This window comes from Trichosurus vulpecula, chromosome 2, assembly GCF_011100635.1.
Source record: "Trichosurus vulpecula isolate mTriVul1 chromosome 2, mTriVul1.pri, whole genome shotgun sequence".
NCBI lineage: Eukaryota > Metazoa > Chordata > Mammalia > Diprotodontia > Phalangeridae > Trichosurus > Trichosurus vulpecula.
In genome coordinates this window covers 34255202-34280226 of record NC_050574.1, presented here as the reverse complement: position 1 = coordinate 34280226, position 25025 = coordinate 34255202, and the positions used below count along the sequence as shown (strand labels likewise).

At 50.2% G+C, this 25025-nt stretch overlaps 1 protein-coding gene across 1 annotated transcript in view; it reads right to left on the bottom strand.

Annotated features, from left to right (window-relative positions):
- The window catches only part of NOC2L (NOC2 like nucleolar associated transcriptional repressor), a 43735-nt gene that overhangs the window by 12607 nt on the left and 6103 nt on the right, over positions 1–25025 (bottom strand). Inside the window, exons 5-13 of the mRNA XM_036745638.1 lie at positions 24599–24719; positions 24419–24509; positions 8340–8418; positions 8043–8153; positions 6598–6711; positions 5852–6040; positions 5236–5375; positions 3916–4027; positions 241–354 (exon numbers count right to left, since the gene is read on the bottom strand). Of these exons, the coding sequence (XP_036601533.1) occupies positions 241–354; positions 3916–4027; positions 5236–5375; positions 5852–6040; positions 6598–6711; positions 8043–8153; positions 8340–8418; positions 24419–24509; positions 24599–24719 (1071 nt within the window). The remainder of the gene's footprint in view (positions 1–240; positions 355–3915; positions 4028–5235; positions 5376–5851; positions 6041–6597; positions 6712–8042; positions 8154–8339; positions 8419–24418; positions 24510–24598; positions 24720–25025) is intronic.

Below are 25025 nucleotides of genomic sequence, written 5' to 3'. Positions count from 1 at the left end.
TGGCTCTAGTCTGCCATAACCTGGACACCAGGCTCTCATTCAATGATGACAGACACTCACTGCCATATCACACTGCTTGCATTGCCCTGGAAACCATAGACCTTTTCCATGAAGGCTGCTGTCCAGACTTGCCTTCCCTATCCTACACTTAGGCTGTTGATTTTTTGAGCCCAAGTGGAGGACTTTGCATTTATCTCCCTCACATCTCCTCTCCGAGCTCCAGTGTGGGGTTGGTCTTACCCGGTATGCCTTCTCCTGAAGGTTGACATTTGACAGTTTGAGGATTACAGCAAAGTTGATGGGCTTGGCACTCATACGTCCAGGCTTCTTGTTGAAGTCAACTTGGTGGAAAATCTGCAAAGTGAAAGAAGATCAATACTGAGTGATTCAACTCCACCCTGAGAGTGTCCTAGGAGCTGCACAGGACAGACTTGACATCCACAATTCCCCTCTGCTTGGGAGCCTTTCTGCTCGGCTGCTCTGTGGGAAAGGGGCCACTCAGACATCAAGGACAGGAGGGCCAGCCAATGCCCACTGACTCTATGGTGCCCGTCTCTACCTCCAGCCCTTGGCAGCCCCTATGAAGCAGAGCTCAGAAGGCATCTGCAGACAAGACCTCCTCCATGCCTTTCCACACCCAGGACTCTCTGGCTATGCTACCCATGTGCCCACAAAATAAATTCAAGCCTTCTACATCCACCTCCCTGAGCTCAGCACACTGGAGTCCCTCCCTTTAGTGAGTTTTCACGGAGTCAGAAGAACCCTGGTGACTCAGCTGACTCCCAGTTCCACCCGTCACCCCTGCCCAGCAAACCCTATCGTCCTCATTCGCAGGGGCACCAATAGCTGAGAACACCGTGACCCTGACAGTCGGTAGCTGGTTAGGTACACATGGTACCCACTGCTCTGGACTCTCCGCTGCACTAATCTAACACTTCACTTGACAGACGGAGAAACTGAGGCTGGCGGGTCAAGACCGGGCTGCCATGCTTTGGTATCCGGTGGGCAGCAGCTCCACCAAGCCCCCATTCTTGCCATTTCTAGGCTGTCACCCAGCTCCTTCCCCAGATTCTCCTCTGGCCCCAGATGGTAACCAAGAGCTGGCAAGACTGCAAGTGCCCCTTGCCCCAGACAAACGTGCAAAGTCCCAGCAGCACCTGCTTCTTCTCCCAAGGGGGGCTTGCAACAGCCCCAACAATCCACCAGTAAAGACACAGGTTCCTCCAGCCCTCCTCTCAGGCACCACTATGTAGACAGCTGGTGGTAAAATGCAGAGTGCTGGGCCTGGAGTCAGGAGAACCTGAATTCAAATTCTGCCCCAGACATTACTCGCTAAGTGTGCCTGGGCAAATCACTTAACATCTGGCTCAGCTTCCTCTTCTGCAAACAGGGATCATAACAACTCTCAGGGTCACTGTGAGGATCCAGTGAGGCGAGGGCTTTGCAAACCTCAAAACAGCACATAAATACTGCCTACTGTCATGGTGTGATTATCGCCATCAGGGTCACCAGCGTCAAAGCTCCCCAGAGCTTCCTGGGTGCCTGGGGAGGAGGCACCCAGAGGCTTTGTAGGGAACGGGCTGGGGGGGCCTCTGGCCTCTGCCCACCCCAACCTGGGCTGCCTCCAGCTCGGAGGAGGATCAGCTGGGAGCCAGGGAGATTTCCTCAGCAGCTTGTGGAAATAAAAAATTAAACGTCCCTACCTGGATAATCAATGCTACAAACCTCGTTATACACGATTATGTCTTTCGTCCAAATGGCATTGATCGCCCAGGTCGCTGCATCAAGAGGCGGCGGCTGACTCAACAGACAGGCTCCTGCGTCCTCAGCCACCGACAGGCACCCAGGGTCACCCAGGAGGGGATGGGAGAGAGCAGGGGAGGGGGAGGGAGGCAGCTACGGAAGAGGGAGGGAACTGGGGAGAAGGAGGCAGAGAGAGGGAGCTGGGAGGGGGAGAGCTAAGGAGGGGAAGGGAGACAAAGGGAGGGAACTGGGGAGATGGAGAGATATAGAGGGAGGAAGCTGGGGAGAGCTGGAGAGAGGGGGAGCTGAGGATGGGGAGGGAGAGGGAGACAGAGGGAGGGAAACAGAGGGAGGGAGGCAGCTGGGGGGCAGAGGGAGGGACCTGGAGACTGGGAAGGAGACAGGAAGAGAGCTGGGAGGGGGCTGAGGAAGGAGGCTGGGGGGGAGGGTTTCCAGGGCTGAGCCCAAGACCCCACTCAGCACACTGTGGAACGTCCGCCTGTATCCTCCCCAGCCCAGAGCCCTGCCCGGCTCACAAACTGCTTTCCACACACTGTTTCGTCTGATTCTCACACCCCTCCTGGGAGGGGGCCAGTACAATTGTCCCATTTCACAGTTGAGGAGGTGGGTGAGCTGCCAGAGTCCAGGCAGGGACCATACTGGGCAGGATTCAATGCCAGCTCTCACATCCCCAAGTCTGGGCGCCATCTGTTAGGCCACACTGCCTGTGGAGGCCTCCCTCCCCAATCTGAGCCTCATGCCGTTTGAGCCCATGAATTGGGGAGGCGAGGAGGACAGCGTCAGGCTCTCTGAGGTGGGCCTGCCTGCTGCCCAGCTCACTCACCCTGGGTGCTGCCTCCAGGCCTCTCATGGATGGGGGAGGCCCCATCAGAAGAGTCAGACTGCCACACAGGAGGGTGTAAGCTAGGAAGAGGTGCCAACAAAGCTAGCCAGGGATGGGCCCAAGGGGGGAAGGACCCCCAGCTGAGTTCCCCCCTGCCTGCTCCCCCTCCACAGCAGAGGAGGGAGGCTAAACCAGGCTAACTGAAAAGCAGCAGCCGATTAATAATAAATCGATTCCCAGAGCCACGGCTCTGGCCTTTATCACACTGACACAAGGCTGAGCTTGTGGGCTTTGGGGGTAGGGAGGGGAGGAAGGAAAGAGGGGAGGAAGGGCCCACCTCCACACCCAGGTGCCGGGCGGGGGCCACCACGGATGTGGCAGAAAGCTGTGGGAGGAAGCTCCCTGTGCCCTGTGGTGCCTGCTGGGAACCCTGAGGTCGACAGGGGTTAGAAATGGGGGTGGGGGGAAGGGGCCTTGCCCCACACACGTGTGTGTCAGAGGAGAGACAACAGGGAGAGAATGGCGGGACCCCAGGAAGCTGGCGCCTGGTGGGTCAGGCGGTGCTTGAGGAGCCAAGGGCCCCGAGGTCGGAGATTTACAAATGGCATCGGCAGCTGCGGCCCGCTGCTGGCTCCCACCAACGGGGAGGATGTGGTTTCCGACGGACGTTTACAACATGAAACCACAAGGGCTCGAGCCTCGGCAGAAGGATGGGGAGCGAGTCTGGGGTTGGGTTGGCCCGCTCTCCCCCTTCCCTGCGCCCACCCCCTCCCTCCTTCCTTCCCGCGGGGGCGACCGCGGCCCTGGCAGCGTGCCCAACCTGTGCACAATGGGCCTTCCGGCAAGCGGGCTCTGGGACCGCCTCGGTGCTGGGGGCCAAGGGACCAGAGCAGCCAGAGCAGAGGACAAGAGGCCTGTGGCCGGAGCCTGGACTCCAGGGGGCCTGAGGCTCACGCTCATCCCAAGCACCCAACATGGGCCGCCATCACCATCAGACCCTGGGGCCGGGGGGGCAGACAAGAAGGGGGCTCCTCCAGGGCAGGCCCTGGTGTGGCAAGGAGCCACGGGGAAGGCCTCAATTGATGAAATAGGGCGGAAGCAGATTCTTGGGGATCGCCAAGTCCCCACCCCACGGGCATCAGTCTGGGCCCACAGCACTCGACCTGGAGGGGCTAAGAGCGGCCCAGAACAGGCCACTGGCAAAAGCAGCAGAGCCCTGGACAGACCTCTGACCACGTGTCTGGGTCTGCCAGCCCAGTGCCCACTGGGCAGACTGACCCCCACCCCCACTGTCTCCACAGGGTGCCTTCCTACACATCTACACTCACCTCCAGGATGAAGGGCAGGACTGGGATGAAGGTGCCTGTGCTCTCAGACAGCAGTGTCAGGGCGCGCACGCAGTGCATCCGCAGTGGGTAGAAGCGGGCGGTGGGGACCAGCCTGGTGGGGGGAGAATCAGGGTGAGGGGGGGCCAAGGCTGTGGACCAAGCCTCTCGTGGGGACCCTCCCATTTCTGCCCCTCCTGGGGAAGCCCTCAGAGGCCACCCGGCCCATCTCACAGAGGAGGAACCTGAGGCACAGGAGGGGCAGAGCTTGGAGGGGGGGCTCCCTGCCCTCCCCTCCCCTGGCTGGGCATCCGAACCCCTGCTGCTGGGGGGCAGTCTGCCAATCAGACCCCTCCACCACAAAGAGCAGGGTTGTCCTTCCCACGCCGCCCCCCCCCCCACCCTGTGGATCGGCAGCCCCCACCCTGTGGAAGGGGGGCCTTGAAACTCCTCCCGAGGCTCCCCCTCCCCACGGTGAGCCTACATTTTTAATGCACTTTCTGGGCCAGAGAGGAAGGGGGCGGTGAGGAGGGGGCCTGCGGCAGGCGCCAGCCGCCCTCGTTATCTGGCAGCAGCACATTTCCAATTCTGCCCTGCTCCCTGCCCGAAGCGATGCCGGCTTCTCCCGGGCCTCTCCCTCCGCCTCCCACATCCCTGCCGCGCACCCCTTCAGTGTGCTGGAGAACAGTGCCACCTCCTGGCCAAGGACGGAGGCGCTGCACGGGCGGGGAGCCCAGTAGCAGGGGGCTCCCCCTCCCCCTCCCTCCAGGCCTGGCCCCAATTCTGCTCCCCCAGCACACACAGGCACACACGTGCACAGACACACTATTACACTCAAACACACACATTCATGCACATGCTGCTACACACTCACACACATATACACTTATGCACACACACCGTTACATTCACACACACACACACACACACACACACAGACACACTGATACACACACATTCATGTGCACGTGAACAGACACACTGTTACATCCAGACACACACACACCGTTACACAGTTCACACATACATTCGTGCACACACGCAGACACTGTTAAACATTTACTTGCGCACGCGCGCGCACACACACATACACATGCGCACACACCAGGGCCAGGGGTCCTGACCACTTTCCGGCCCTTAAACCGGCTCCTCTGGGAACAAGGGCACAAGCTGAGCCCCGTCTGGTACAGAGAACTTGGGGAAGCCCCCGCCCCGCCCCACCCTGGGCCTCAGTCTCCTCTGTCAGGTGAGCTTGGGGCCTGGGGCAGCCAACAGGAGGTCCCCGGAGGAGCTGCCCGCCCCCTCCCTTCCCCCAAGCCGTACTTGATGCAGCCGATGATGACCTGGGTCAGCGGGTAGATGAGTGGCTCCAAGACCTCACTGGGGTGGATGGTGCCAAGGACTCGGCACCACAGGTAGAGGCAGTGCACGAACTGCCAGTTGTACACAGACTGGTGGGTCTCCTGGGACCAAGGAGACAAGGGGAGAGGCAGGGGGTGGTCAGAACTGCTGCTTGTCCTTCAATTCAACAAGCATTTATTAAGCGCCTACTGTGTGCCTGGCACTTGGGCACAAACAGGAGATTCTCCTGGCCCTCCCAGAGCTTTCCTTCTATTGGAGGAGCACAATCTTCCTACAAGCACCAGACAAATACAAAATCATCTGGGAGGGTGGTGTGGCCAGCCTGAGCAGGACAGAGGTGGTAGATGGACAGTTTCTTATAGGCCACATTGGGAAGGGCTTTAAAGGCCAAACAGAGTTTCCTCCTAGAACAAGACAAAGTCACTAAAGACTCCTACGACTGGGAGCTTCCAGAGGCCAGGGCCTGTGGCTGGGCAGGGCAGGCCAGGATGCAGCAGGCCAGGGCATGGCATGCCAGGCAAGGGGGCAGCACACCAGGGCAGGGGCAGCAGGGGACCTGGGCTGGCGAGGCCCCTACCTTCTTGTTCATGGTCATGGCGTTGCGCAGATGGATGGCGAGCTGGCGGATGTAGAGGAAGGCATGCTGATAGGTGAGGCCGGTGTCTAACGCACACATTTCCGTCAGCGTGCGCTGCATGAAGTTGATCATGGGGAGGGCGTTGGGTGACGTGAACTTGGAGTTCTTCACATAGGAGATGTACATTTGCTGACAGGGAAGGAGGACAGAGAGTCATAGGGCCAGATACCGACACCATCATCTCACAGAGGAGGAGTCACTCAGCTAGTGTGTAACGGGCAGGATTTGAACTCAACTCCAGCACTTTAGGGTGCTACCGCCAGAGTGAGTGTTTTGTATGTAGCCTTGGGTCCTCTCCCTCCCCAGCACTACTGCTCAGGGCCCCCACACACAGGGGAGAACCTGTCCCTTGACTCAGTTTACCCACAGGAAAGATGGGGTTACATCTACAGCAGGAGCGCTCTTTGGAGAAGCCAGGACACCCCTAATGCCAGTGGGAACATGGCCAGCCCCTCTCCCTCCCACACACCCAGCAGGGCCCCTGCCCCCAGGGAGTGACCAGCCCGGGCAGCTAGAGCCCAGAGGGGAGCCAGGGACGGAGCCCAGCTCTGCCACTTTTCCAAGCCTTGGTTCCCTTCTCCATAATGTAAGTGGGATGGACCAGATGGCTCCAAGGTCCCATGAAGTCCCTGATAGCTGCTGCTCCTGCCTCTGATGAGGGGCTCAGAGGACCCTTGGGGAGTCACCTTGAGAATGGGGCTCAGGAAGGGGTCCTTCTTGTGGCGGCAGACTTTGTTGATGACAAGGAAGGCCAGCACCCGCACCGTCTCCTCGCCAGTGCTCCAGAGCACAACCATCCTCTGTGAGAGAGAGGAGGGCCGGGTGAGGCCTGGGCTCCGTGGGTGCTGGGTGTAGGAAAGGCCTCCTGAGGGGCCACCCGAGGACCTCACCCCAGCCCTGCCTTCTGTCTGGGGGCTGCATTTGCCTTCTCCTGGCAGAGATGACACGGTGGGAAGGCAGACTGGGGGCCAGCTTGGGAACTTGAGAAGGAGGGGGATAATGATGATACCTGGGAACTCCCCAGCCTTCTCCTGCCCTGTGTGGTCCCTGCTAATCATTCCAGGTTAAAGCCAAATTCCCTAGCCATGGAAATCCCTGTCTTCCTCCCCTCTTTAATAACAACTGCCCTAATTAATAATAATAATGATCAGAGATGGCACAAAGCTTCTGATGGCTGAAGGCCTACCTGGAGCTTTCCATATATTCTCCCTGCTAGACATCCACAGTGAGAAATCGAGAAACCCCCTCCCTCAACACACACACACACACACACACACACACACACGTATTTGTGCACTCAGTCTCCATGGGGGTCATGCCTGCTTCCCATGGGACCCTAAAGCTTTTCACCAAACCTGGGTATCCCCCACATCCTCATCATCCCCACGCCCCAGATTCCAGTCCAAAAGGTGCTGACCCAGATGGGAGGGAGACAAAGCTCCCCCATCCCTCCCCGTCTGTGCCAAAAGCTGCTGCCAGAGCCTCAAGGTCTCCCCCATCCGTGTTCTCCCTCCCTCTCTTACCCATCCCCTTGGGGGCTTCTCTCTCCCCATCGCTCTCTGCTGCAGGCCTGACAGCCCCAAACACCACCCCCCCAGAGCCTTGCTCTAATGCACGAGCTGTCAACACATCCAGAGTAGCACAGTATCTGTCTGTCCAGCACGAGGCAGGGACGGCGGGTGGCAGGAGACAGGAGGCTTGGGTCATGCATAATGGATGGGGTGTGGGGATGGGAGGGCGCAGCAGCTGCCCAGGAGCTCCCCAGGGAGCCAGGGCCTGACAGGAGTGACCCGTCACCTCCCCCAGCCCACAGTGGCCTCCACCATCCCAGGCATCTTTCAGCATGGCCCCAGGAGGACGCATATGTGATGAACCAGCACATATTTCTCTCCTGAATTATTCCTGGCCAGCCTCAGGCAACTACTAAATGCTGCCTCTGTGTGTGTGTGTGTGTGGGGGGGGTGCCCTTAGCTGGCCAGAAGGAAGCCCCCTCCGATGAGGGGCACTGGCTGGTCAGCTGTGTGCAGGCACTGTCCTTAGCCAGAATGCAGCCTGGGTATGGGGGGGGGTCTCCACCTTCCCCAGGCCCCCCAAGCCACCCTGCCCCACTCCCCAGGCCCTCAGACTTCACCTTAAGCAGCACCCGGCACTGTTTGGGGAAGGTCAGATAATAAGGGACGATGGCATTGATGTGCTGAAGGACGGCAGCGGCCACAGACGCTTCGGTCAGGCAGGACACCAGCTACAAGAAGACGAAAGGAAGGACCAATGCAGACCTGAGAATGGCTGTCATTCCCTCCCCCCTCCATGATTCCTGGAGCCCACACGCTGCAGGTGAGGCAGGGGGGCTCCTTCAGGACAGGAGCCTGGGTCTGCCAGCCCAAACAATGAGGGAAGCCCACCTCCACCCCTTTACCCTTCACCATACCTGGAGGAGGGAGTTGAGATATGACTTGACATCGAGACGCAGTTTTGTCCAGAGAGGACTGCTGGATGGCTGCACCAACCTGGAAGAGAGGGGGGCCTCAGCGGGGGACCCAGACCAAACTTGCGCCCATTGGAAGGCTCAGGTCCTGAGTGCAAGTCCTGGCTCGGACTTTGCCCAAGACAGCTTACTAGGGGTCTCCCTCCCCCTCCAGGCTAGTGCCCAGCCCTGCCACCCCCCATCCCCCCACTACTGCCACGACTGTTCTGGTTGTAATTCTTATTCATATAAGACATGCGTGCATCCACTTATACATATCGTGTGCACATGTGTATATGTACCCATATCTATACACACAGCACAAACACTTGTACATGCGGTATTATCTGTATACAGGCACATTATCTCCCCCATTAGAACCTAAGCTTCCATGGAGCAGGGATTATTTTGTTTTTGTCTCAAATTAAGTACCACAAAGTACCACAAAGTACCAACCAGGCCACACCACAGGTGCTTAATAAATCCTTGCTGACAAATCTGGCGTCAGACACTTGACACACTTACTAGCAGTGTCTGACATACCGCAGGTGCTTAATAAATGCTTTCTCCCTGGGCTTTATTTTTCTACCTTTTACAAAAGAGCAGCCCTGGCTGGATGCCACCTGGGTTCCCCCCTCCTGCTCTCCATGGGTGCCCTTGAAGGACGGGAAGGTTCCTGAGGCTCCCAGGCCTCAGGTTTGAGTTCTCCTCACACAGCCTCAGTTTCTTCACCTGTACAATGGAGGTTAGAACTGGGCTTCCCACATCCCAGGCAGGGGTGGCTTTGTAAACTTCAAGCTCTGAGATTTCATACTCATCTCATTCCCATGTTATTGTCACAGGGGAACCCTGGATGTGTCTCCACTGAGTGGTCTCAAGGGTTTTGTCTTTCTTTTTTTTTGGGGGGGGGGAGGGCAGGGCACAAGGGAAGTGGGACAGAGAGAAAATAGATCTTTGTCCCTGGAACAAATCCACCAGATGTTGTACTAGAAATGTTGGCTCCAGTAATGAGAGAAGAACGAGAAATGGAAGGGCTTAGAACAGGCAATGAGGAGACAAGGCGATCGCTTTATACTGATGCTACCACGGTACACTTAGAATCCTAGAGAACCAACTGAAAAACTACTTGAAATAATGAAAAACTTCAGCAAAGTTGCAGAATACAAACTAAACCCCCCATAAATCATCAGCATTTCTATGTATTACCCACAAAGTCCAGCAGCAAGAGACAGAGAAATTCCCTTTAAAATAACTGTGGACAACGTAAAATGCTCGGGAGTCTGCCTGCCAAGACAAACCCACGAATTCTATGAACACAATCACAAAACACTTTTCACACAAATAAAGTCAGATCTGAGCAACTGGAAAAACATCAACTGCTCATGGATAGGCCGGATCAACAGAATAAAAATGACATTTCTGCCCAAGTTAATTTACTGAATAAGTACTGAATAAGTGCCACACCAATCAAACTACCAAAAAATTATTTTATAGCACTAGAAAAAAGTAATAACAAAATTCATCTGAGAGAACAAAAGGTCAAGAAAATCAAGGGAATCAATGAAAAAAAAAGTAAAGGAAGGGGCCCACTAGTACCAGCTCTCAAACTGTCTTATAAAGCGATCATTGTGACAACAATCTGGTACCAACTAAGAAATAAAGCAGTAGATTGATGGAATACGTTAGGTACACAATACACAGCACTAAACGACCACAGTAATCTAGCGTCTGATAAACCCAAAGATCCAAGTTTTCAGACAAAAACTCACTTTTGACAAAAGCTGCTAGGAAAAATAGGAAAGCAGTTTGGCAGAAACCAGGTATAGACCAACATCTCATACTGTATACTAGATAAAGTCAAAATGGGTACACAATTCAGATATAAAGGGTGATACCATAAGCAAATTAGGAGAGCAAGGAATGGTTTACCCGGCAGATCTATGGAAAAGGGAAGAATTTAGGACCAAATAAGAGATATGGAGTACTGAGGGATGTAAAATAGATAACTGTGAGTAAGTCAAACTGAAAAGGCTTTGCACAAACAAAACCAATGCAGCCAAGATTAGAAGAGAAGCAGGAAACAGGAAAAGTTTTATATCAAGTTCCTCTGATAAAGCCTCATTTCTCAAATATGTAGAGAATAGAGTCAAATTTGTAAGAATATATGTTAATGTCCAATTGATAAACAGTGAAAGGATATGAAAAGCAGTTTTCAGAAGTCAAAGCTATCTGTAATCATATGGAAAAAATACTCTAAATCACGATTGACTAAAGACATACAGATTAAAATAACTGAGGTACCTCCTCCACATGATAGTAGATTGGCTAATATGACAGAAAAGGAAAATGACAAATGCTGGATGGATGTGGAAGAACTGGAACACTGATGCACTATTGGTGAAGTTGTGAGGTAGTCCAACCAAATGTTTCTAGCAGCTTTTTGTGGTGGCCAAGAACTGGAAATGAAGGGGATGCCCAGCAGGTGGGGAATGGCTGAATAAGCTGTGGAATGTGATTATGGTGGACTACTACTGTGCCATAAAAAATGACGAGCAGGCAGATTGCAAAAAAATCTGGAAAGACTTACACGAACTGATGCAAAGTGGAGTTAGCAGAACCAGGAGAACATAATACATAGTAGCAGCAATATTATGAGGATGATCAATTGTGAATGACTTAGTTCTTCTCTGAAATATAATGATCCAAGACAATTCCAAAGGACTGACGATGAAAGTTACTGTCCACCTCCAGAGAAAGAACTGAAGCAGACTGTTTTTCACTTGATTTTTCTCATGGTGGGTTGTTTTTTGGGGTTTTTTTGGACTGTTTTCTTTCATAACGTGACTAATACAGAAATAAGTGACTCATCCAGGGTCACACAGCTAGGAAGGCTCTGAGGCCACATTTGAACTCGGGTGTTTCTGACCTGAGGCCCAGTGCTCTATCCACTGTGCCACCTGGCTGCCCACTGCATCCTGGACCTTTGTCTTGCGACTGGACTTGGATACTCTGGAGGAGAGGGCGAGGCTGACAACTTTGTGGGGCTCTGCCTCACTCAACTCCGATTCATGAACAAGTCAAGACATCACCCCTGGGGTGTCACTGGTTCTCTTCACAAAAGGCGAACAACAATGTGGAAATGCTTTACACGGCTGCACATATATGACCTATATCAAACTGCTCTCTCAGGGAGGGGACAGGGGAGAGAAGAAGAAATTTGGAACTCAAAATTTTTAAAACAAATATTAAAAATTGTTTTTATATGTAATCGGGAAAAAGAACATTATTTAAAAAAACCAAAATGAATGTTAAAAAAAATTTTGCTCACATGTAATTGAGAAATTGAGAAAAATTGAGAAAAAATTTAAAACACTAAAAAAAAAGAAAAAACAGGACAATACCAGCACCGTAGCCAGTGGCCTTCACAGCCTGAGGTCCACTGGCCCCCTCCCAGTCTGTCCCTGAGCCTCAGATCCTGCTTACTTCCTGGGCTCCAAACCCTCGGGAGGGGGCCAAGGCCCAACTAGGCCAGCCTGTCTCCCAGGTGCTCCTTGAACCCCTCCCTCCGTGTTCAGTTCTCCTCTCAGGCCCCCTGCTCTTTTCCAGCCTGGACACATCCATGTTCCTACACCCTATCTTCAGATGGAATGGACTCTGTGCTCACCACCCTCCTGCTCGCCCCTCCCTGGACTAGGCCCCAAAAGCAGCTCCCTGAAGCCCAAGGGTGTCCCTATGATCAGACGCCAACTCCTCCAGACACTCAGAGCCCCAGGCTGCAGGCCTAAGTGCCCGTGGTCCAGACAAACCCCCCCAGTCTTTGCCTGCAATGTGCCCTGTCCCCTCCCCCCTGCCTCTGCTTCCCTTAGGGAGGCCTTTCAAGAGCTCACTAGTGATTATGTTCACCTCCAGGATGCCTCCCTCTGGAAGAATGTCAGCTTCCTAAGGCAGACACTGTTTTTACAGGCCTTTGTACCTCTAGCATTAGGCACAGTGCCTGGCACACAGGGAGGTGTCTAATATGCGCTTGGTGGACTGAACTGGACCTGAACATGATAGTTGAGCTGTGTGTCCAGAGGAGAAGGTGATGGGATGATCGTCTTCATGCAGCTGCCCCCTCCCCGTGGTGGCGCACTGACTCCTCTCTCCTCATCATCTCCCTAGGCCTCCCCCACCCTGCATGGACCAAGTTGAATTTTTGAACTCCACTGGGAGACTGCATCCATCTCCAGGGGATCTCCGTTTGCCTGGACACCCGTGGCTCTGTCCCCCATCGTGGGGTGCAGCTCTGGGCCTATAGCCATCAGATGAGCAGGATGAAGAGGAGTGGCTGGGGACCTCCATGTGGTACCCACCCCCAGCCCTAGACGGAGGGGTCGTCACCTCTGCCCAAGCAAAGACTCCAGAATGGATGAGATGGGAGTCTTACATTCCTCCGGCCGACACCCAGGCCTTAGCACTGGGGACCACTCCTGGGGATGGCAGATCTAGACCTGAAATGGACCCTAGAGGCCCATGAGGCCAATGCCCTCCTTTAGAGATGAAGAAACTGAGGCCCAGGGAGGCCATGACTTGCTCAAGCTCACACAGGTGTTAAGCCTCAGAGGCAGGATTTGAACCCAGGTGCCCTGATTCCAGTCAGCTGGCCAAATAACAAACTTCTTAAATGTTCACCAGGTATAAATTTTTTAAAAATTTGTTTTTAATGTTCACCAGGTTCCAGGCTCTGTGCTAGGTATACAAAGAAAATAAAAAGCAGCCCTGCCCTTGGGGGGCTCGCAGTCTATGGGGCAGGCCACATGAGACATGGGCTGGCAGCACCATGATCCCCCCCCATCTCCAGGCCTCCCCCTCACAGAAGATTCTCTGCATCAGGGCAGGGTCCAAAGACAAAGCGTGTAACCCAAATCCCAAGAGCGGGAAGGCCCCCGAGAGGGTGACCCAGCAGCCAGAACCCTTCCAAGGGCAGGAAGTTCACTACCTCGGCCTGTTACACGGCTGGCCTGGATGGCACTGATAATGAGAAAGCCGCTGTCTCCTCTCACAAATAGAAACCCCAAGCCAAGAGCTGGGAGGATCTCAGAAGGGCGTCCCTGGCCCACAATCATCCTCCTCACACGAGAGCCCAGGAGAATTAAACTCAATTCCTGCCTGTTCAAATCCTGCCTGGCTGTGTGACCCTGGGCAAGTCTCATTTTGCCCAGTGCTCGAGGCACCATCAAAGCCTCTTAAGTGGCACTGCTGGAGGGAGTTTCCTCACCTGGGAGGCCCTGTGCTGGGCACCGAAAACACCAAGCCAAAGCCCAGGCCCTGTCCTCAGGGTGCTTCCGTTCATTACTCTGGGGATTCCACAGTTACCTCAGCAAACACTAGTGAAACCTCTACCCTGTGCTGGCCAAAACCAAACCAGCCCCTGCCCTCAGCAAGCGGCCCAATCCAGGGTCAGATCAAGCAAGAATGAATTAAGCCCCTTGTGGCTTCTTATGCCACCCAATGCTAAATTCTGGGAATACTAAGGCAACTGTGAACAGTCCCTGCCCTCGAGGCACTTACACTCTGCTGGGGGATCAATCACTTAATCATTAAGCATTTATTAAGTGCCTACTGTGTGCCAGGCACTGTACCGGTGTGAGGGCCCTCCCCTCCAGGCCATACACTCCAGAGGGTGAGACAATTCTACAGAGAATTACAACACGGCATTTGCCACAGACCGGACACTGAACTTAGTACCTTTCTCCTAAGCAGCCGCCCCTGCCCTGAAAGGCCCAAGGTCCCTCAGCTTCATAACTGGGGTGGTGCCACTCCTGAGTCTCCCTTGCCCCCACTTCTGACCAGTGGCTGCATCTCTCCCCTGGTTCCACCTTCCCAGCTCATGCAGCCCCTCTTACCACCTCTGGCCTAGATTACAGCCCCGTGGTCTTCCTGAAGATCGGACATTGTCCTGTGTCTGCCTTCTCGGCTCCTTTGGGCTGAGCTCTTAAAAGCCTGCATAACCTGGCACGGATCACTCTCCAGCCTCACTGTATCCTCATCCCTGCCCCCCGCCCCCAGCCAGATGGCCCTGTCTGACCTTCCTGCCTCTGCCCTGGCAACTTCCAGTGTGGGCACAAGCTCCCTCCTCAGAAATAGCTAATGCATAGGCCTGTACGTGAAGTCCTCACTGATCTCCCCCCTCACCCCCAGCAGGGTCTCCCCTCCCCTCACAACCAGAGGGGTCCTGGTCTCACCCCTGGGGGGGTCCCACTCCCCCTCCCCTCCCTCCTGGAAGGGTCCCCCCTCCCAAACAAGCTCCCATCCAATTACTTGGTGTTTAATCTCCTGAGATTTAGTCTGTTCCACTGAGAGGTGCCCAGGCTGTCTCCCCAACTAGAATGGCAGCTTCTTGAGGGCAGGGGGTGATTCATTCACTGTCTTTGGATTCCCAGGACTTGGCACAGGGCAGGCACAAAGCAAACACTGAATAACTCCTTGGTGACCGACCCACTGATGGCCCACTGTGGAACCATTCCCCAGCCCTACCTTCCTGCTTCTCCTCTCCCAACCTGATGCCTGTTTCTGTCTCATCCTAACTAGAGGCAGATCCATGGCCCATCTTCCTCCTCCTCCTCTTTGCCCCTTCTTGCCCTAGGGGAGCACACTTGGGAAGGGGTCCGTTTCAGCCTAAAGACCTCCAGTGAGGGAGCACGCCCTCCCCAGCCTCCCAGAGCAGCCCCTTTCCACTTCAGGACGGCTTTTACAGGCACGAATGTTAATCCTGAGAAACAATTTCTACCCACCACTCCTTGCTCCACCCCGTGGGCCAAGCAGAACAACTCTGGGGCCTATTTCCAGAGGATGGCCCTTGCTCGGATCCTCTTTAGTCTGTCCGCTGGGCAGGGTCCACACCCACCTCAGTAAGGCTGTCCCCGGGAAGGGGAGACAGCCTTCATCCCGAGGAGGAGGCATTTCCACTCGAGGTAGCCCCAAGCCCTGCCCTCTTTCCCCAACTCGATGACCTGCTGGACACATACATCCCAGGGCTCACAGGCCCAGCCAGCCAGAAATCCTGGGACCCTCTCAATGCAACAAGAGGCATGAGAACAGCTGGGGTCACACCCCTGCTGATGCTTCTTCAGGCCGGCCAACCTTCCAAGCCTCAGCTTCCTCATCGGTAAAAGGACAGGTTGGTCCTTCTAGTTCTAGCTCATGGCGGTCATGGATATAAGCCCTCTGAAGTCGTGCCTCTGCATCCTTGGGCCTAGCACAGAGCCTGGCATATAGTAAGCAGTTGCTTAATAAATGCCAGCTGAATTAAAATGGATGCTCCTGAAATGTACTGCCAGGCCCCCACTGCCACCTGCCCAGGCCAGGCCTTGAGTCAACCCCACACTGTGCTAAGGAGGCCACTTCCAGCGGACCCCTCTCCAATCCACACTGAAGACCAGCAGCTGGAGTCTGGGAAGGCAGAGCCAAGATGGTGGAGTAAAGGCAGGGGCTCTCCTGAGCTGTCCCAAATTCCCCTCCAAACCACTTCACAATAACGCCTCAAAGCAAATTCTGGAGCAGCAGAACCCACAGAAGGACAGGGTGTGGAACAATCTTCCAGGCCAAGATGACTCGGAAGCTCAGCTGGAAAGGTCTGTCTTGCTGGGGCAAGGGCGGAGTGCATCCTGCGTGGGCCGTGCCCAGCGAGCCAGCAGACACCACGAGGGCAGCTGCATGGGCTTCCGGAGCTCCTGGCCCACGGGGGGTGAGGCAGCCGGACAACTGGACGGAAGGAGATTACAAGGGACCCTTGGCTGGCACTGGGGGCAGGCTCCAATCACAGGCCCTTTGAGGAGGAGCACCAGAGGGAGCAGGGACCCTCCACACAGTTCTAGGGCAGAAAAGAGTGCTGGTGGTCGGGCCAGAAGGGCAGTGGCCACAGCTCTCCTTAGATCATACCACCCTGGAAGAACTGAAAACTTCCAGACCTGGAGAACTAGCTCTGAAAATAGCAGCAGCTTGGGACGGCGTTCCTCCCACCCAGGGGGCAGAGCCCAACTTGTAACATAGAGTTAACAGACAAGAAATAGGCTGGAAAAAGAATGAGCAAACAGTGACCACGAAAAACATCCTTATCGTACAATGCTACTATGGTGACAAGAAATATCAAAACAGACTCAGAAGACAACAAAGTTAAAATAGGGGCAAGCAAAGCCTCAAAGAAAAATGTGAATTGGTCTCAGCCACACCACTCCCCCCCCTACCCCCCACCCAAAAGCAACTCCTGGAGAAGCTCAAAAAGGATTTTAAAAACCAAATAAGAGAAGCAGAGGAAAAATTGGAAAAAAAAATGAGAGTGATGGAAGAAAATCATTTTTTAAAAGTCAACAACTTCGTAAATGAGGCACCAAAAAAATACTAAAGAAAGTAACACCTTTGAAAGTACAATTGACCAAATAGAAAAGGAAATACAAAAGTTCACTGAAGAAAATAATTCTTTAAAAATTAGAATTGGACAAGTGGAAACTAATGACTCCATGACACATCAAGAAACAATAAAAAAAAAATCAAAAGAATGAAAAAAAATTGGAAGGAAACGTGAATTATTTCATTGGAAAAATAAACGATCTGGAAAACAGATCAGGGAGAGATAATTTAAGAATTTTTGTACCACGTGAAAGCCACGATCAAAAAGAGAACCTAGACATCCTATTTCAAGAAATTATCAAGGAAAACTGCCCTAAAATCCTAGAACCAGAAAGTAAAGCAGAAACTGAAGCCTCTTAAAAGAGATCCCAAAATGGAAACTCCCAGGAATATTATGGCCAAATTCCAAAGCTGCTTAGTCAAGAAAAAAATAATGTAAACAGTCAGAAAGAAACAAATCAGATATGAAGGAGCCATAGTCAGGATAATACAAGTTTTAGCAGCTTCTATATTAAAGGAGCAAAGAGCTTGAAATATAATATACCAGAGACCAAGGGAGTTAGGATCACAAGCAAGAATCACCTACCCAGCAAAACTGAGTATAATCCTTTTTTAGGGGAAAGGGTGAAATGAACATTTAATGGGATAGAAGCCTTTCAAGCATTCCTGATAAAACGACCAGAGCTGAATAGAAAATATGATTTTCAAATATAAGACTCAAGGAAAACATAAAAAGGTAAACATGAAAGAAAAATCACAAGGGATTCGATAAGGTTAAACTGTTTATAATCCTGCTTGGGAAGATGATACTTGTAATTCCTAAGAATGTTCTTATTACTAGGGCAGTTAGAAGTATACATAATTAGAGGGCATGAATGTAAGTTGACTATGATGGGGTGATAGAAAAAAAATAAAATTAAGGGGTGAGAAAAAGGAATGTACTGGGAGAAGGGGGGAGGGAGAGGTAGAATGGGGTAAAATATCTCACATAAAAGAGGCAGGAAAAGAAGAGGAGAAGATGGGGGAGGGGGGCAACACTTCATCCTTACTCTCATTGGAACTGGTTCAAAGAGAGAATAACATACCCACCCAGTTGGGTACAGAAATCTATTTTACCCTATGGGGAAGTAGGAGGGGAGGGAAATAAAAGAAGGGAGAAGGCCTGATAAAAAGGAGGGCAGAGTGGGGGAGGCAGGGAATGGAAGCAAAACATTTTTGAGGAGGGACAGGGTGAGAGGAGAGAGAAGGATAAACGGGAAAAATAGGATGGAAAGAAATAAACAGTAATTGTGAATGTGAATGGGACAAACTCACCCACAAAACAGAAGCAGACAGCAGAGTGGATGAAAAACCAGAATCCTACAATATGTTCTTTACAACAGACACATTTGAAGCTGAGACACACAGAGTAAAGGTAAGAGGCTGGAGCAAAATCTATCATGCTTCAACTGAAGTAAAAAGAGCAGGGGTAGCAAATCCTTATCTCAGACAAAGCAAAAATAGGTCTAATTTAAAGAGATAAGTACCAAAAGCAATGAAGTAATATCAATACCAAATATATATGCATCAAATGGCATAGCATCCAAATTCTTAAAGGAAAAATTAAATGAATTACAGGAGGAAATAGACAGTAAAACTATACTAAGGGGAGACCAACTTCTCCCTCTAAGGACTATATAAATCTTTCAACAACAAACAAATAAAAAATCCAAGAAGGAGATGAACAGAATCTTAGATAATTTTAGATATGATAGACCTCTGGAGAAAAATGAATGGGAATAGAAAAGGGATATACCTTTTGCTAAGCAATACATGGTACCTACACAAAAACTGACCACGTTAGGGGATAAAAAGCTCACAACCAAATGCAAAAAACCAAAAGTATTATATGAATCCTTCTCAGATATTAATGCAATAAAAATTACGCTCAATAAAGAGCTACAGAAATGGATTAAAGAACCAATCATAGAAACAATAACTAATTTCATTAAACACAACAATAAGACAAGATACCAAAATTGATGGGATGCAGCCAAAGCAGTACTTTGGGGAAAATTTCTATCTTTAAATGCTTATATCAATAAAATTGTGAAAGAGCAGATCAACGAATTGGGCATGGAACCAAAGAAACTAGAAAAAGAACAAATTTAAAATTCCCCAATTAAATACCAAAAAGGAAATCCTGAAATTCAAATACTAATATTGAAAATGATCTTGAAATAATAAAAAGTAAGAAAACCACTGAACAGGTAAAAGTAGGAGGTGGTTTTACGAAAAAGCCAATAAAATGGATAAACCATTGCTTAATTTGATTTAAAAAACTGAATTACCAGTATCAAAAAATGAAAAGGATGAATTCACCATGAATGAAGATGAAATTAAAGCAATTATTAGGAGCTATTTTGCCCAATCATATGCCAATAAATCTAATAATTTAAGTGAAATAGATGAATATTTACAAAAATATAAATTGCCCAGATTAACAGAAGAGGAAATAAAATACTTAAATAACCAGATCTTAAAAAAAGAAATTGAACAACCCATCAATAAACTCCCTAAGAAAAAATTCCCAGGACCTGATGGATTCACAAGTGAATTGTATCGAACATTTAAAGAAATTAATTCTGATACTATATAAACTATTTGGAAAATGAGGCAAAGGAGTCCTACCAAATTCCTTTCATAACATAGATATGGTGTAGATATCTAAACCAGGAAGGGCAAAAACAGAGAAGGAAAACTACAGATTTCCCTAATGAATACTGATGTAAAAATTTTAAGTAAAATATTAGCAAGGAGATTACAGTAACATATCACAAAGAAGATACACTATGACCAGCTGAGATTTATACTAGGAATGCTGGACTGGTTCAATAGTGGGAAAACATCAGCAGAGTTGACTATATCAATAACAAAAACAACAAAAATCCCACTATGATCAACAGACGCAGAAAAGGCTTCTGACAAAATACATCACTCACTCCTCTTAAAAACACTAGAGAGCACAGGAATAAATGGAGTCTTCCTTAAAATAAGAAATATCTATCTAAAACTATCAGCAAGCATTCTATGTAATGGGGATAAGCAAGAAGCATTCCCAATAAGATCAGAGGTGAAACAAGTATCCCCATTATCACCATTATCATTCAATACTGTGCAAGAAATGTCAGCTTTAGCAATAAGAGAAGAAAAAGAAACGGAAGGAATTAGAATAGGCAATGAGGAAATAAAGCTATCACTCTCTGCAGATGATAGATGGTATACTTAAAGAACCCTAGAGAATCAACTAAAAAACTACTTGAAATAATGAACAACTTCAGCAAAGTTGCAGGATATATATATATATAAAACCAACAAAGTCCTATAGCAGAGATAGAAAAATCCCATTTAAAATAACTGTAGGGGCAGCTAGTGGCGCAGTGAGTAGAGCACCGGCCCTGGAGTCAGGAGGACCTGAGTTCAAATCCAACCTCAAGCACTTGACACACTTACTAGCTATGTGATCTTGGGCAAGTCACTTAACCCCAATTGCCCTGCCTTCCCCCCTGCAAAAAATAAATAAATCAATAAAATAACTGTAGACAATATAAAATACTTTAGAGTCTCCTTGCCAATGCAAACCCAGGAACTATATGAACACAACTATAAAATATTTCATACAAATAAAGCCAGATCTAAACAATTGGAAAAATATCAATTTCTCATGGGTAGGCTGAGCCAAAAGAATAAAAATGACATTTCTGCCTAAATTATTTATTCAATGCCATACCAATCAAACTACCAAAAAATTATTTTACAGATCTAAAAAAAAAAAACCAATTCATTTGAAATGAACCAAAGGTCAAGAATATAAAGGGAATCCATGGGAAAAGAAGTGAAGGAAGGGGGCCCACTAGCACCAGATCTCAAAGTGTATTATAAAGCAGTAATCATGAAAACAATCTGGTACTGGCTAAGAAAAAGAGGGGTACATTGGTGGAACAGATTAGGTATACAACATATAGTAGTAAATGACCATCGTAACGTAGTGTTTGATAAACCCAAAGACTCCAGCTTCTGGGGTAAGAACTCACTTTTTGACAAAAGCTGCTATGAAAACTGGAAAACAGCATGGTAGAAACTAGGCACAGACCAATATCTCATACCGTATACCAAGATAAGGTCAAAATGGGTACATGATTTAGACATAAAGGGTGATACTATAAACAAATCAGGGGAATGTGAAATAATTTGCCCATCAGATCTATGGATAAGGGAAGCATTTAGGAACAAATAAGAGATAGAGAGCACTGTGGGATGGGAAATAGATAAATTTGATTATATTAAATTGAAAAGGTTTTGCACAAACAAAACCAATACAGCCAAAAGACTGGAAGGGAAGCAGGAAAGTGGGAAAAGAGATTTACAACAAGTTTCTCTGACAAAAGCCTCATGTCTCAAATATGTAGAGAACTGAGTCAAATATATAAGAATATGAGTCACTCCCTGTGTTGGCAACCAAAAATGGGCTCCTTAGCACTTAGTCAACAAGTGCCCTTGACTAGTTTGGCTTTTTCCCCTGAACTGAATGCTGTTTGTATGTTGGACTGGAGTAAGCTTGTCGGCCCCTTCACCTTGCTTCCCTTGCTTAAGCTGATGGAAAGAACCTGTGCTTTCCTGGTCAACCCCCTTCACCTTGCTTAAGCAGATTGAAAGAACCTGTGCTTTCCTGGTCAACCCCCTTCACCTTGCTTAAGCAGATTGAAAGAACCTGTGCTTTCCCCGGCGTACCTTACACCCCCCCAGAAGCCGGATGGTTAAAAACAGCTTCCGTTGGAGCCAGAGGCTGCTATAGCCACAGCCACAGCCGAAGCTGAAGCAGGAGCTGACCTACGGGAGGAAGCTGAACAAGGACTTGAAGCCAGTGGGTAATCTTTTTACCATAGAGGGGGAAGCATGATTTTGTTTTACACCATCATGCTTCTCTGTAGCCTCCTGGTTACTCTTGCGAGGCGTACTTACTGGGCCTGGAAACTTTTGATCAATATATCAAAATGGGGATGCTGGTTCATGGGTTGGTTACTGTGGAGCCTAAATATATGCTTTGATTCTTCTGCCTCCTACTTTGAGAGTTTCTTATATCCAGCGGTTCCGAACCTTTCAGACATATATATGATCCTCTTTGAGATTATAAACTCTGCCCTCCTAATACACTCCCCAACTGATAAATGGTCAAAGAACACAAATAGGCAGTTTTCAGAAGAAGAAATCAAAGCTACCTACAGTCATATAAAAAATGCCCTAAATCACTATTGATTAGAGAAGTGCAAATTAAAACAACTTTGTGGTAACACCTAATAACCATCAGATTAGCTAACATGACAGAAAAGGAAAATGACAAATGTTGGAGGGGATGTGGGAAAACTGGTACACTAATGTACTGCTGGTGGAGTTGTGAACTGATTCAACCATTCTGGAGAGCAATTTGGAACTATGCCTAAAGGGCTATAGAACTGTGCATACCCTTTGATCCAGCACTACCACTACAAGGCTTGTACTCTAATGAAATCAAAGAAAAAATATGTACAAAAAACATAGCTTGGAAATTGAGGGGATGTCCATCAACTGTGGAATGGCTAAACAAGTTATGGTCTATGATTGTGATGGAATACTATTGTGCTATGAGAAACGACCAGCAGGATACTTTCAGAAAAACCTGAAAAGACTTACAGGAACTGATACAAAGTGAAGTGAGCAGAACCAGAACAGCGTACACAGCAACGGTAATATTGCAAGGGCACCAACTGTGAATGTCTTAGCTGTCTCAGCAGTTCAATGATCCGAGGCAATTCCCAAGGACTTAGGATGAAAAATGCTATTTACCTCCAGAGAGAGAACTGATGGAATTCGAATGCAGATCAAAGCGTACTTTTTTAACCTTAGCTTTCTTGGGTTTTTTTTTTTTGGTCTGTTTTCTTTCACAACATGGCTAATATGGAATTGTGCTTTGCCTCACTGCACACATATAATCTATAGCAAATTGCTTGCCTTCTCAAAGAGGGGAGAGAGTAAGGAGAGAATTTGGAACTCATAATTCTTAAAAATGTTTAAAAAATAGTTTTTACAGGTAACTGGAAAATATATAAAAATTTTCACATTTAAATAAATAAATGAAATGCATCTGGCACCCCCTAAACCCTTCAAATGGCAACAGCTTCACACTGCCCGCAGGTTAGGCCAAAGCTCTATGGCCTGGCTTTCCGAGACCTCCCAAATTACCAGCATTCAGTGACTGCTACATGCGAGGCACTGATAAGTGCTGCAGGGTGGCACGAGGGGTCCAAGGCACAGCCTGGAATATCAGGGAGCTTAGGATCTAGTCATGGACACAGGACACGCAAGCACAGGACCAACAATGCAGGGTAGGGGCAGCTGGCACAGATAGTGAGGGCTGGGACATTGTTATGAGCCAAAGTGGCTGAGGGAAGGCTTCAGGGAGAAGACAGAGCTCAAGCTGGGCCTGGCAAGACGGGTGGGATGTCAGTAAGCCAAGTGGATGAGACAGGGCTCCCGAAGGGTAGGGAGCTAGAAGAGGCAGGCCTGGAGGAGCTAGGCAAGCGTAGGGGGTTTATGTAGGAGACAACAGGATGTGGGCATCAGCCTGTCAGGAGCCAGTCCATCCTTCCAAGGACCCAATGAGAACCCACCTGGCCTGCAGATGAATCCCCAGACTGAGGAAAACCAGGATCATGTTTACAGCCTTGAGAGTTTGCAGTGTGCTCTACATATGTTGTCCTAACTTGGGTCCCACAACCACCAACCCATGTAGAAGGTATCAGACCCATTTTACAGAAGAGAGTAGTAAAATGACTAAGACTCCCCCAGGAAGACGTGTCAGAGGTAGGACTCTCACCCAGGTCTCTCCACAGTAGCTCCAGTCACCCTGAACTCATCGTCACCCTTGAAACTTCTCCAGCTCAGCAGCAGCACAGGCCCCAGACCCTCCAGGACTTGGCTCTGCTCTGCCCTATATCCAATCTCTGGGACTAGACTAGACACTCCCTGAGGGCAGAGGTCACACCCTTCCTTATGCTCCTCCACACATAGCCTGCTCTCCAGAAGCTGCTTAGGGAGTATTTCAGGGGTAAGTTCACTCTCCACCCCAGAAGACCCCAAGCATCCACCCTGAGGGAGCGAGCCAAGCCTCCTCATCTGACACAGCGGCTCCCAGGCCTTCTCTGAGGACACATGGGGGACCCAGAGATGCTCTCTGTAGGGACAGAGGGGCTTCCCAAAGGCAGGACCTGGTGTGCCCCCACTGGCTCTGAAGATTCCAGAAGGCAGGGCCAATTAGCCCCTACTGACCCCCTGGGCCAGGGTGCAGAGCTGCCAGCCCTTGCCAACCCTGGTCCAGTGCTAAGTAGTCCGGAAATGTCCAAGAAGGTAGCAAGTGGTCCCCGCCCTCAGGAAGTTTCTAGTCTAGCCACAGAGACATGACTTGAGCACCTGTAGCAAGGGCTGGAGAAGCTGGTGCCCACTCAGAGGGGAGGAAGGCCACCTCCTCGGTCCAGAATTCAATTCCCACTTCCCCAAGAATGCCTGGCCCCTCCCTCCCAGTCTGGGCCCCAGGTTCCTCACCAGATGCCCCCCCACCCGACGATAGCAGCCCTCCTTACTTGGTTCTGTCCTTGGGTGGCTTCAGCTGCAACAGCTTCTGGAGGCAGGGGAAGAGGTCTCGAATGCAGAAGGTGATGATGGCGTTGAACACTGCACAGGCCACACACAGAGTTAGAGGCTACAGGATCTCCCACAGAAGAGACAAGGATAAGCCTCGCCCTCCTTCCCGCCCAGCTCACCTGCACTGTCCGTGATGCGGAACTTGCTGGGCTCTCTGCCGTCCTTGTCCTCATGGGTGGTGGACACAGTGGCCCGGAAGGCCTGCAGGATCTCGTGGAAGAGCCGAGGCGACAGGGCCTTCTAGAGACGGGCAGGAAAAACTGGGGGCGTCAGGGCCTGGAAGGAGCTAGGAGGGCAGGCCAAGCCTAGCTCTTCTCCACACCCAGGGGGTGATGGGGCAAGCCACTCCCCTCTCAGGGACTCACTTGTAAAACAGCAGCTAACACTCAGGTAGCGCCCATTGTGTGGCCAGGCAGCATGCTAAGCTACAGTCAGGAGCTCACTTGATCCCTGCAGCAATCCTGGGAGGTTCTTGTGTTATTATCTCCACTTTACAGTTGAGGAAACTGAGGGAGACAAGTTTAACTGACCTGCCCAAGGTCACAC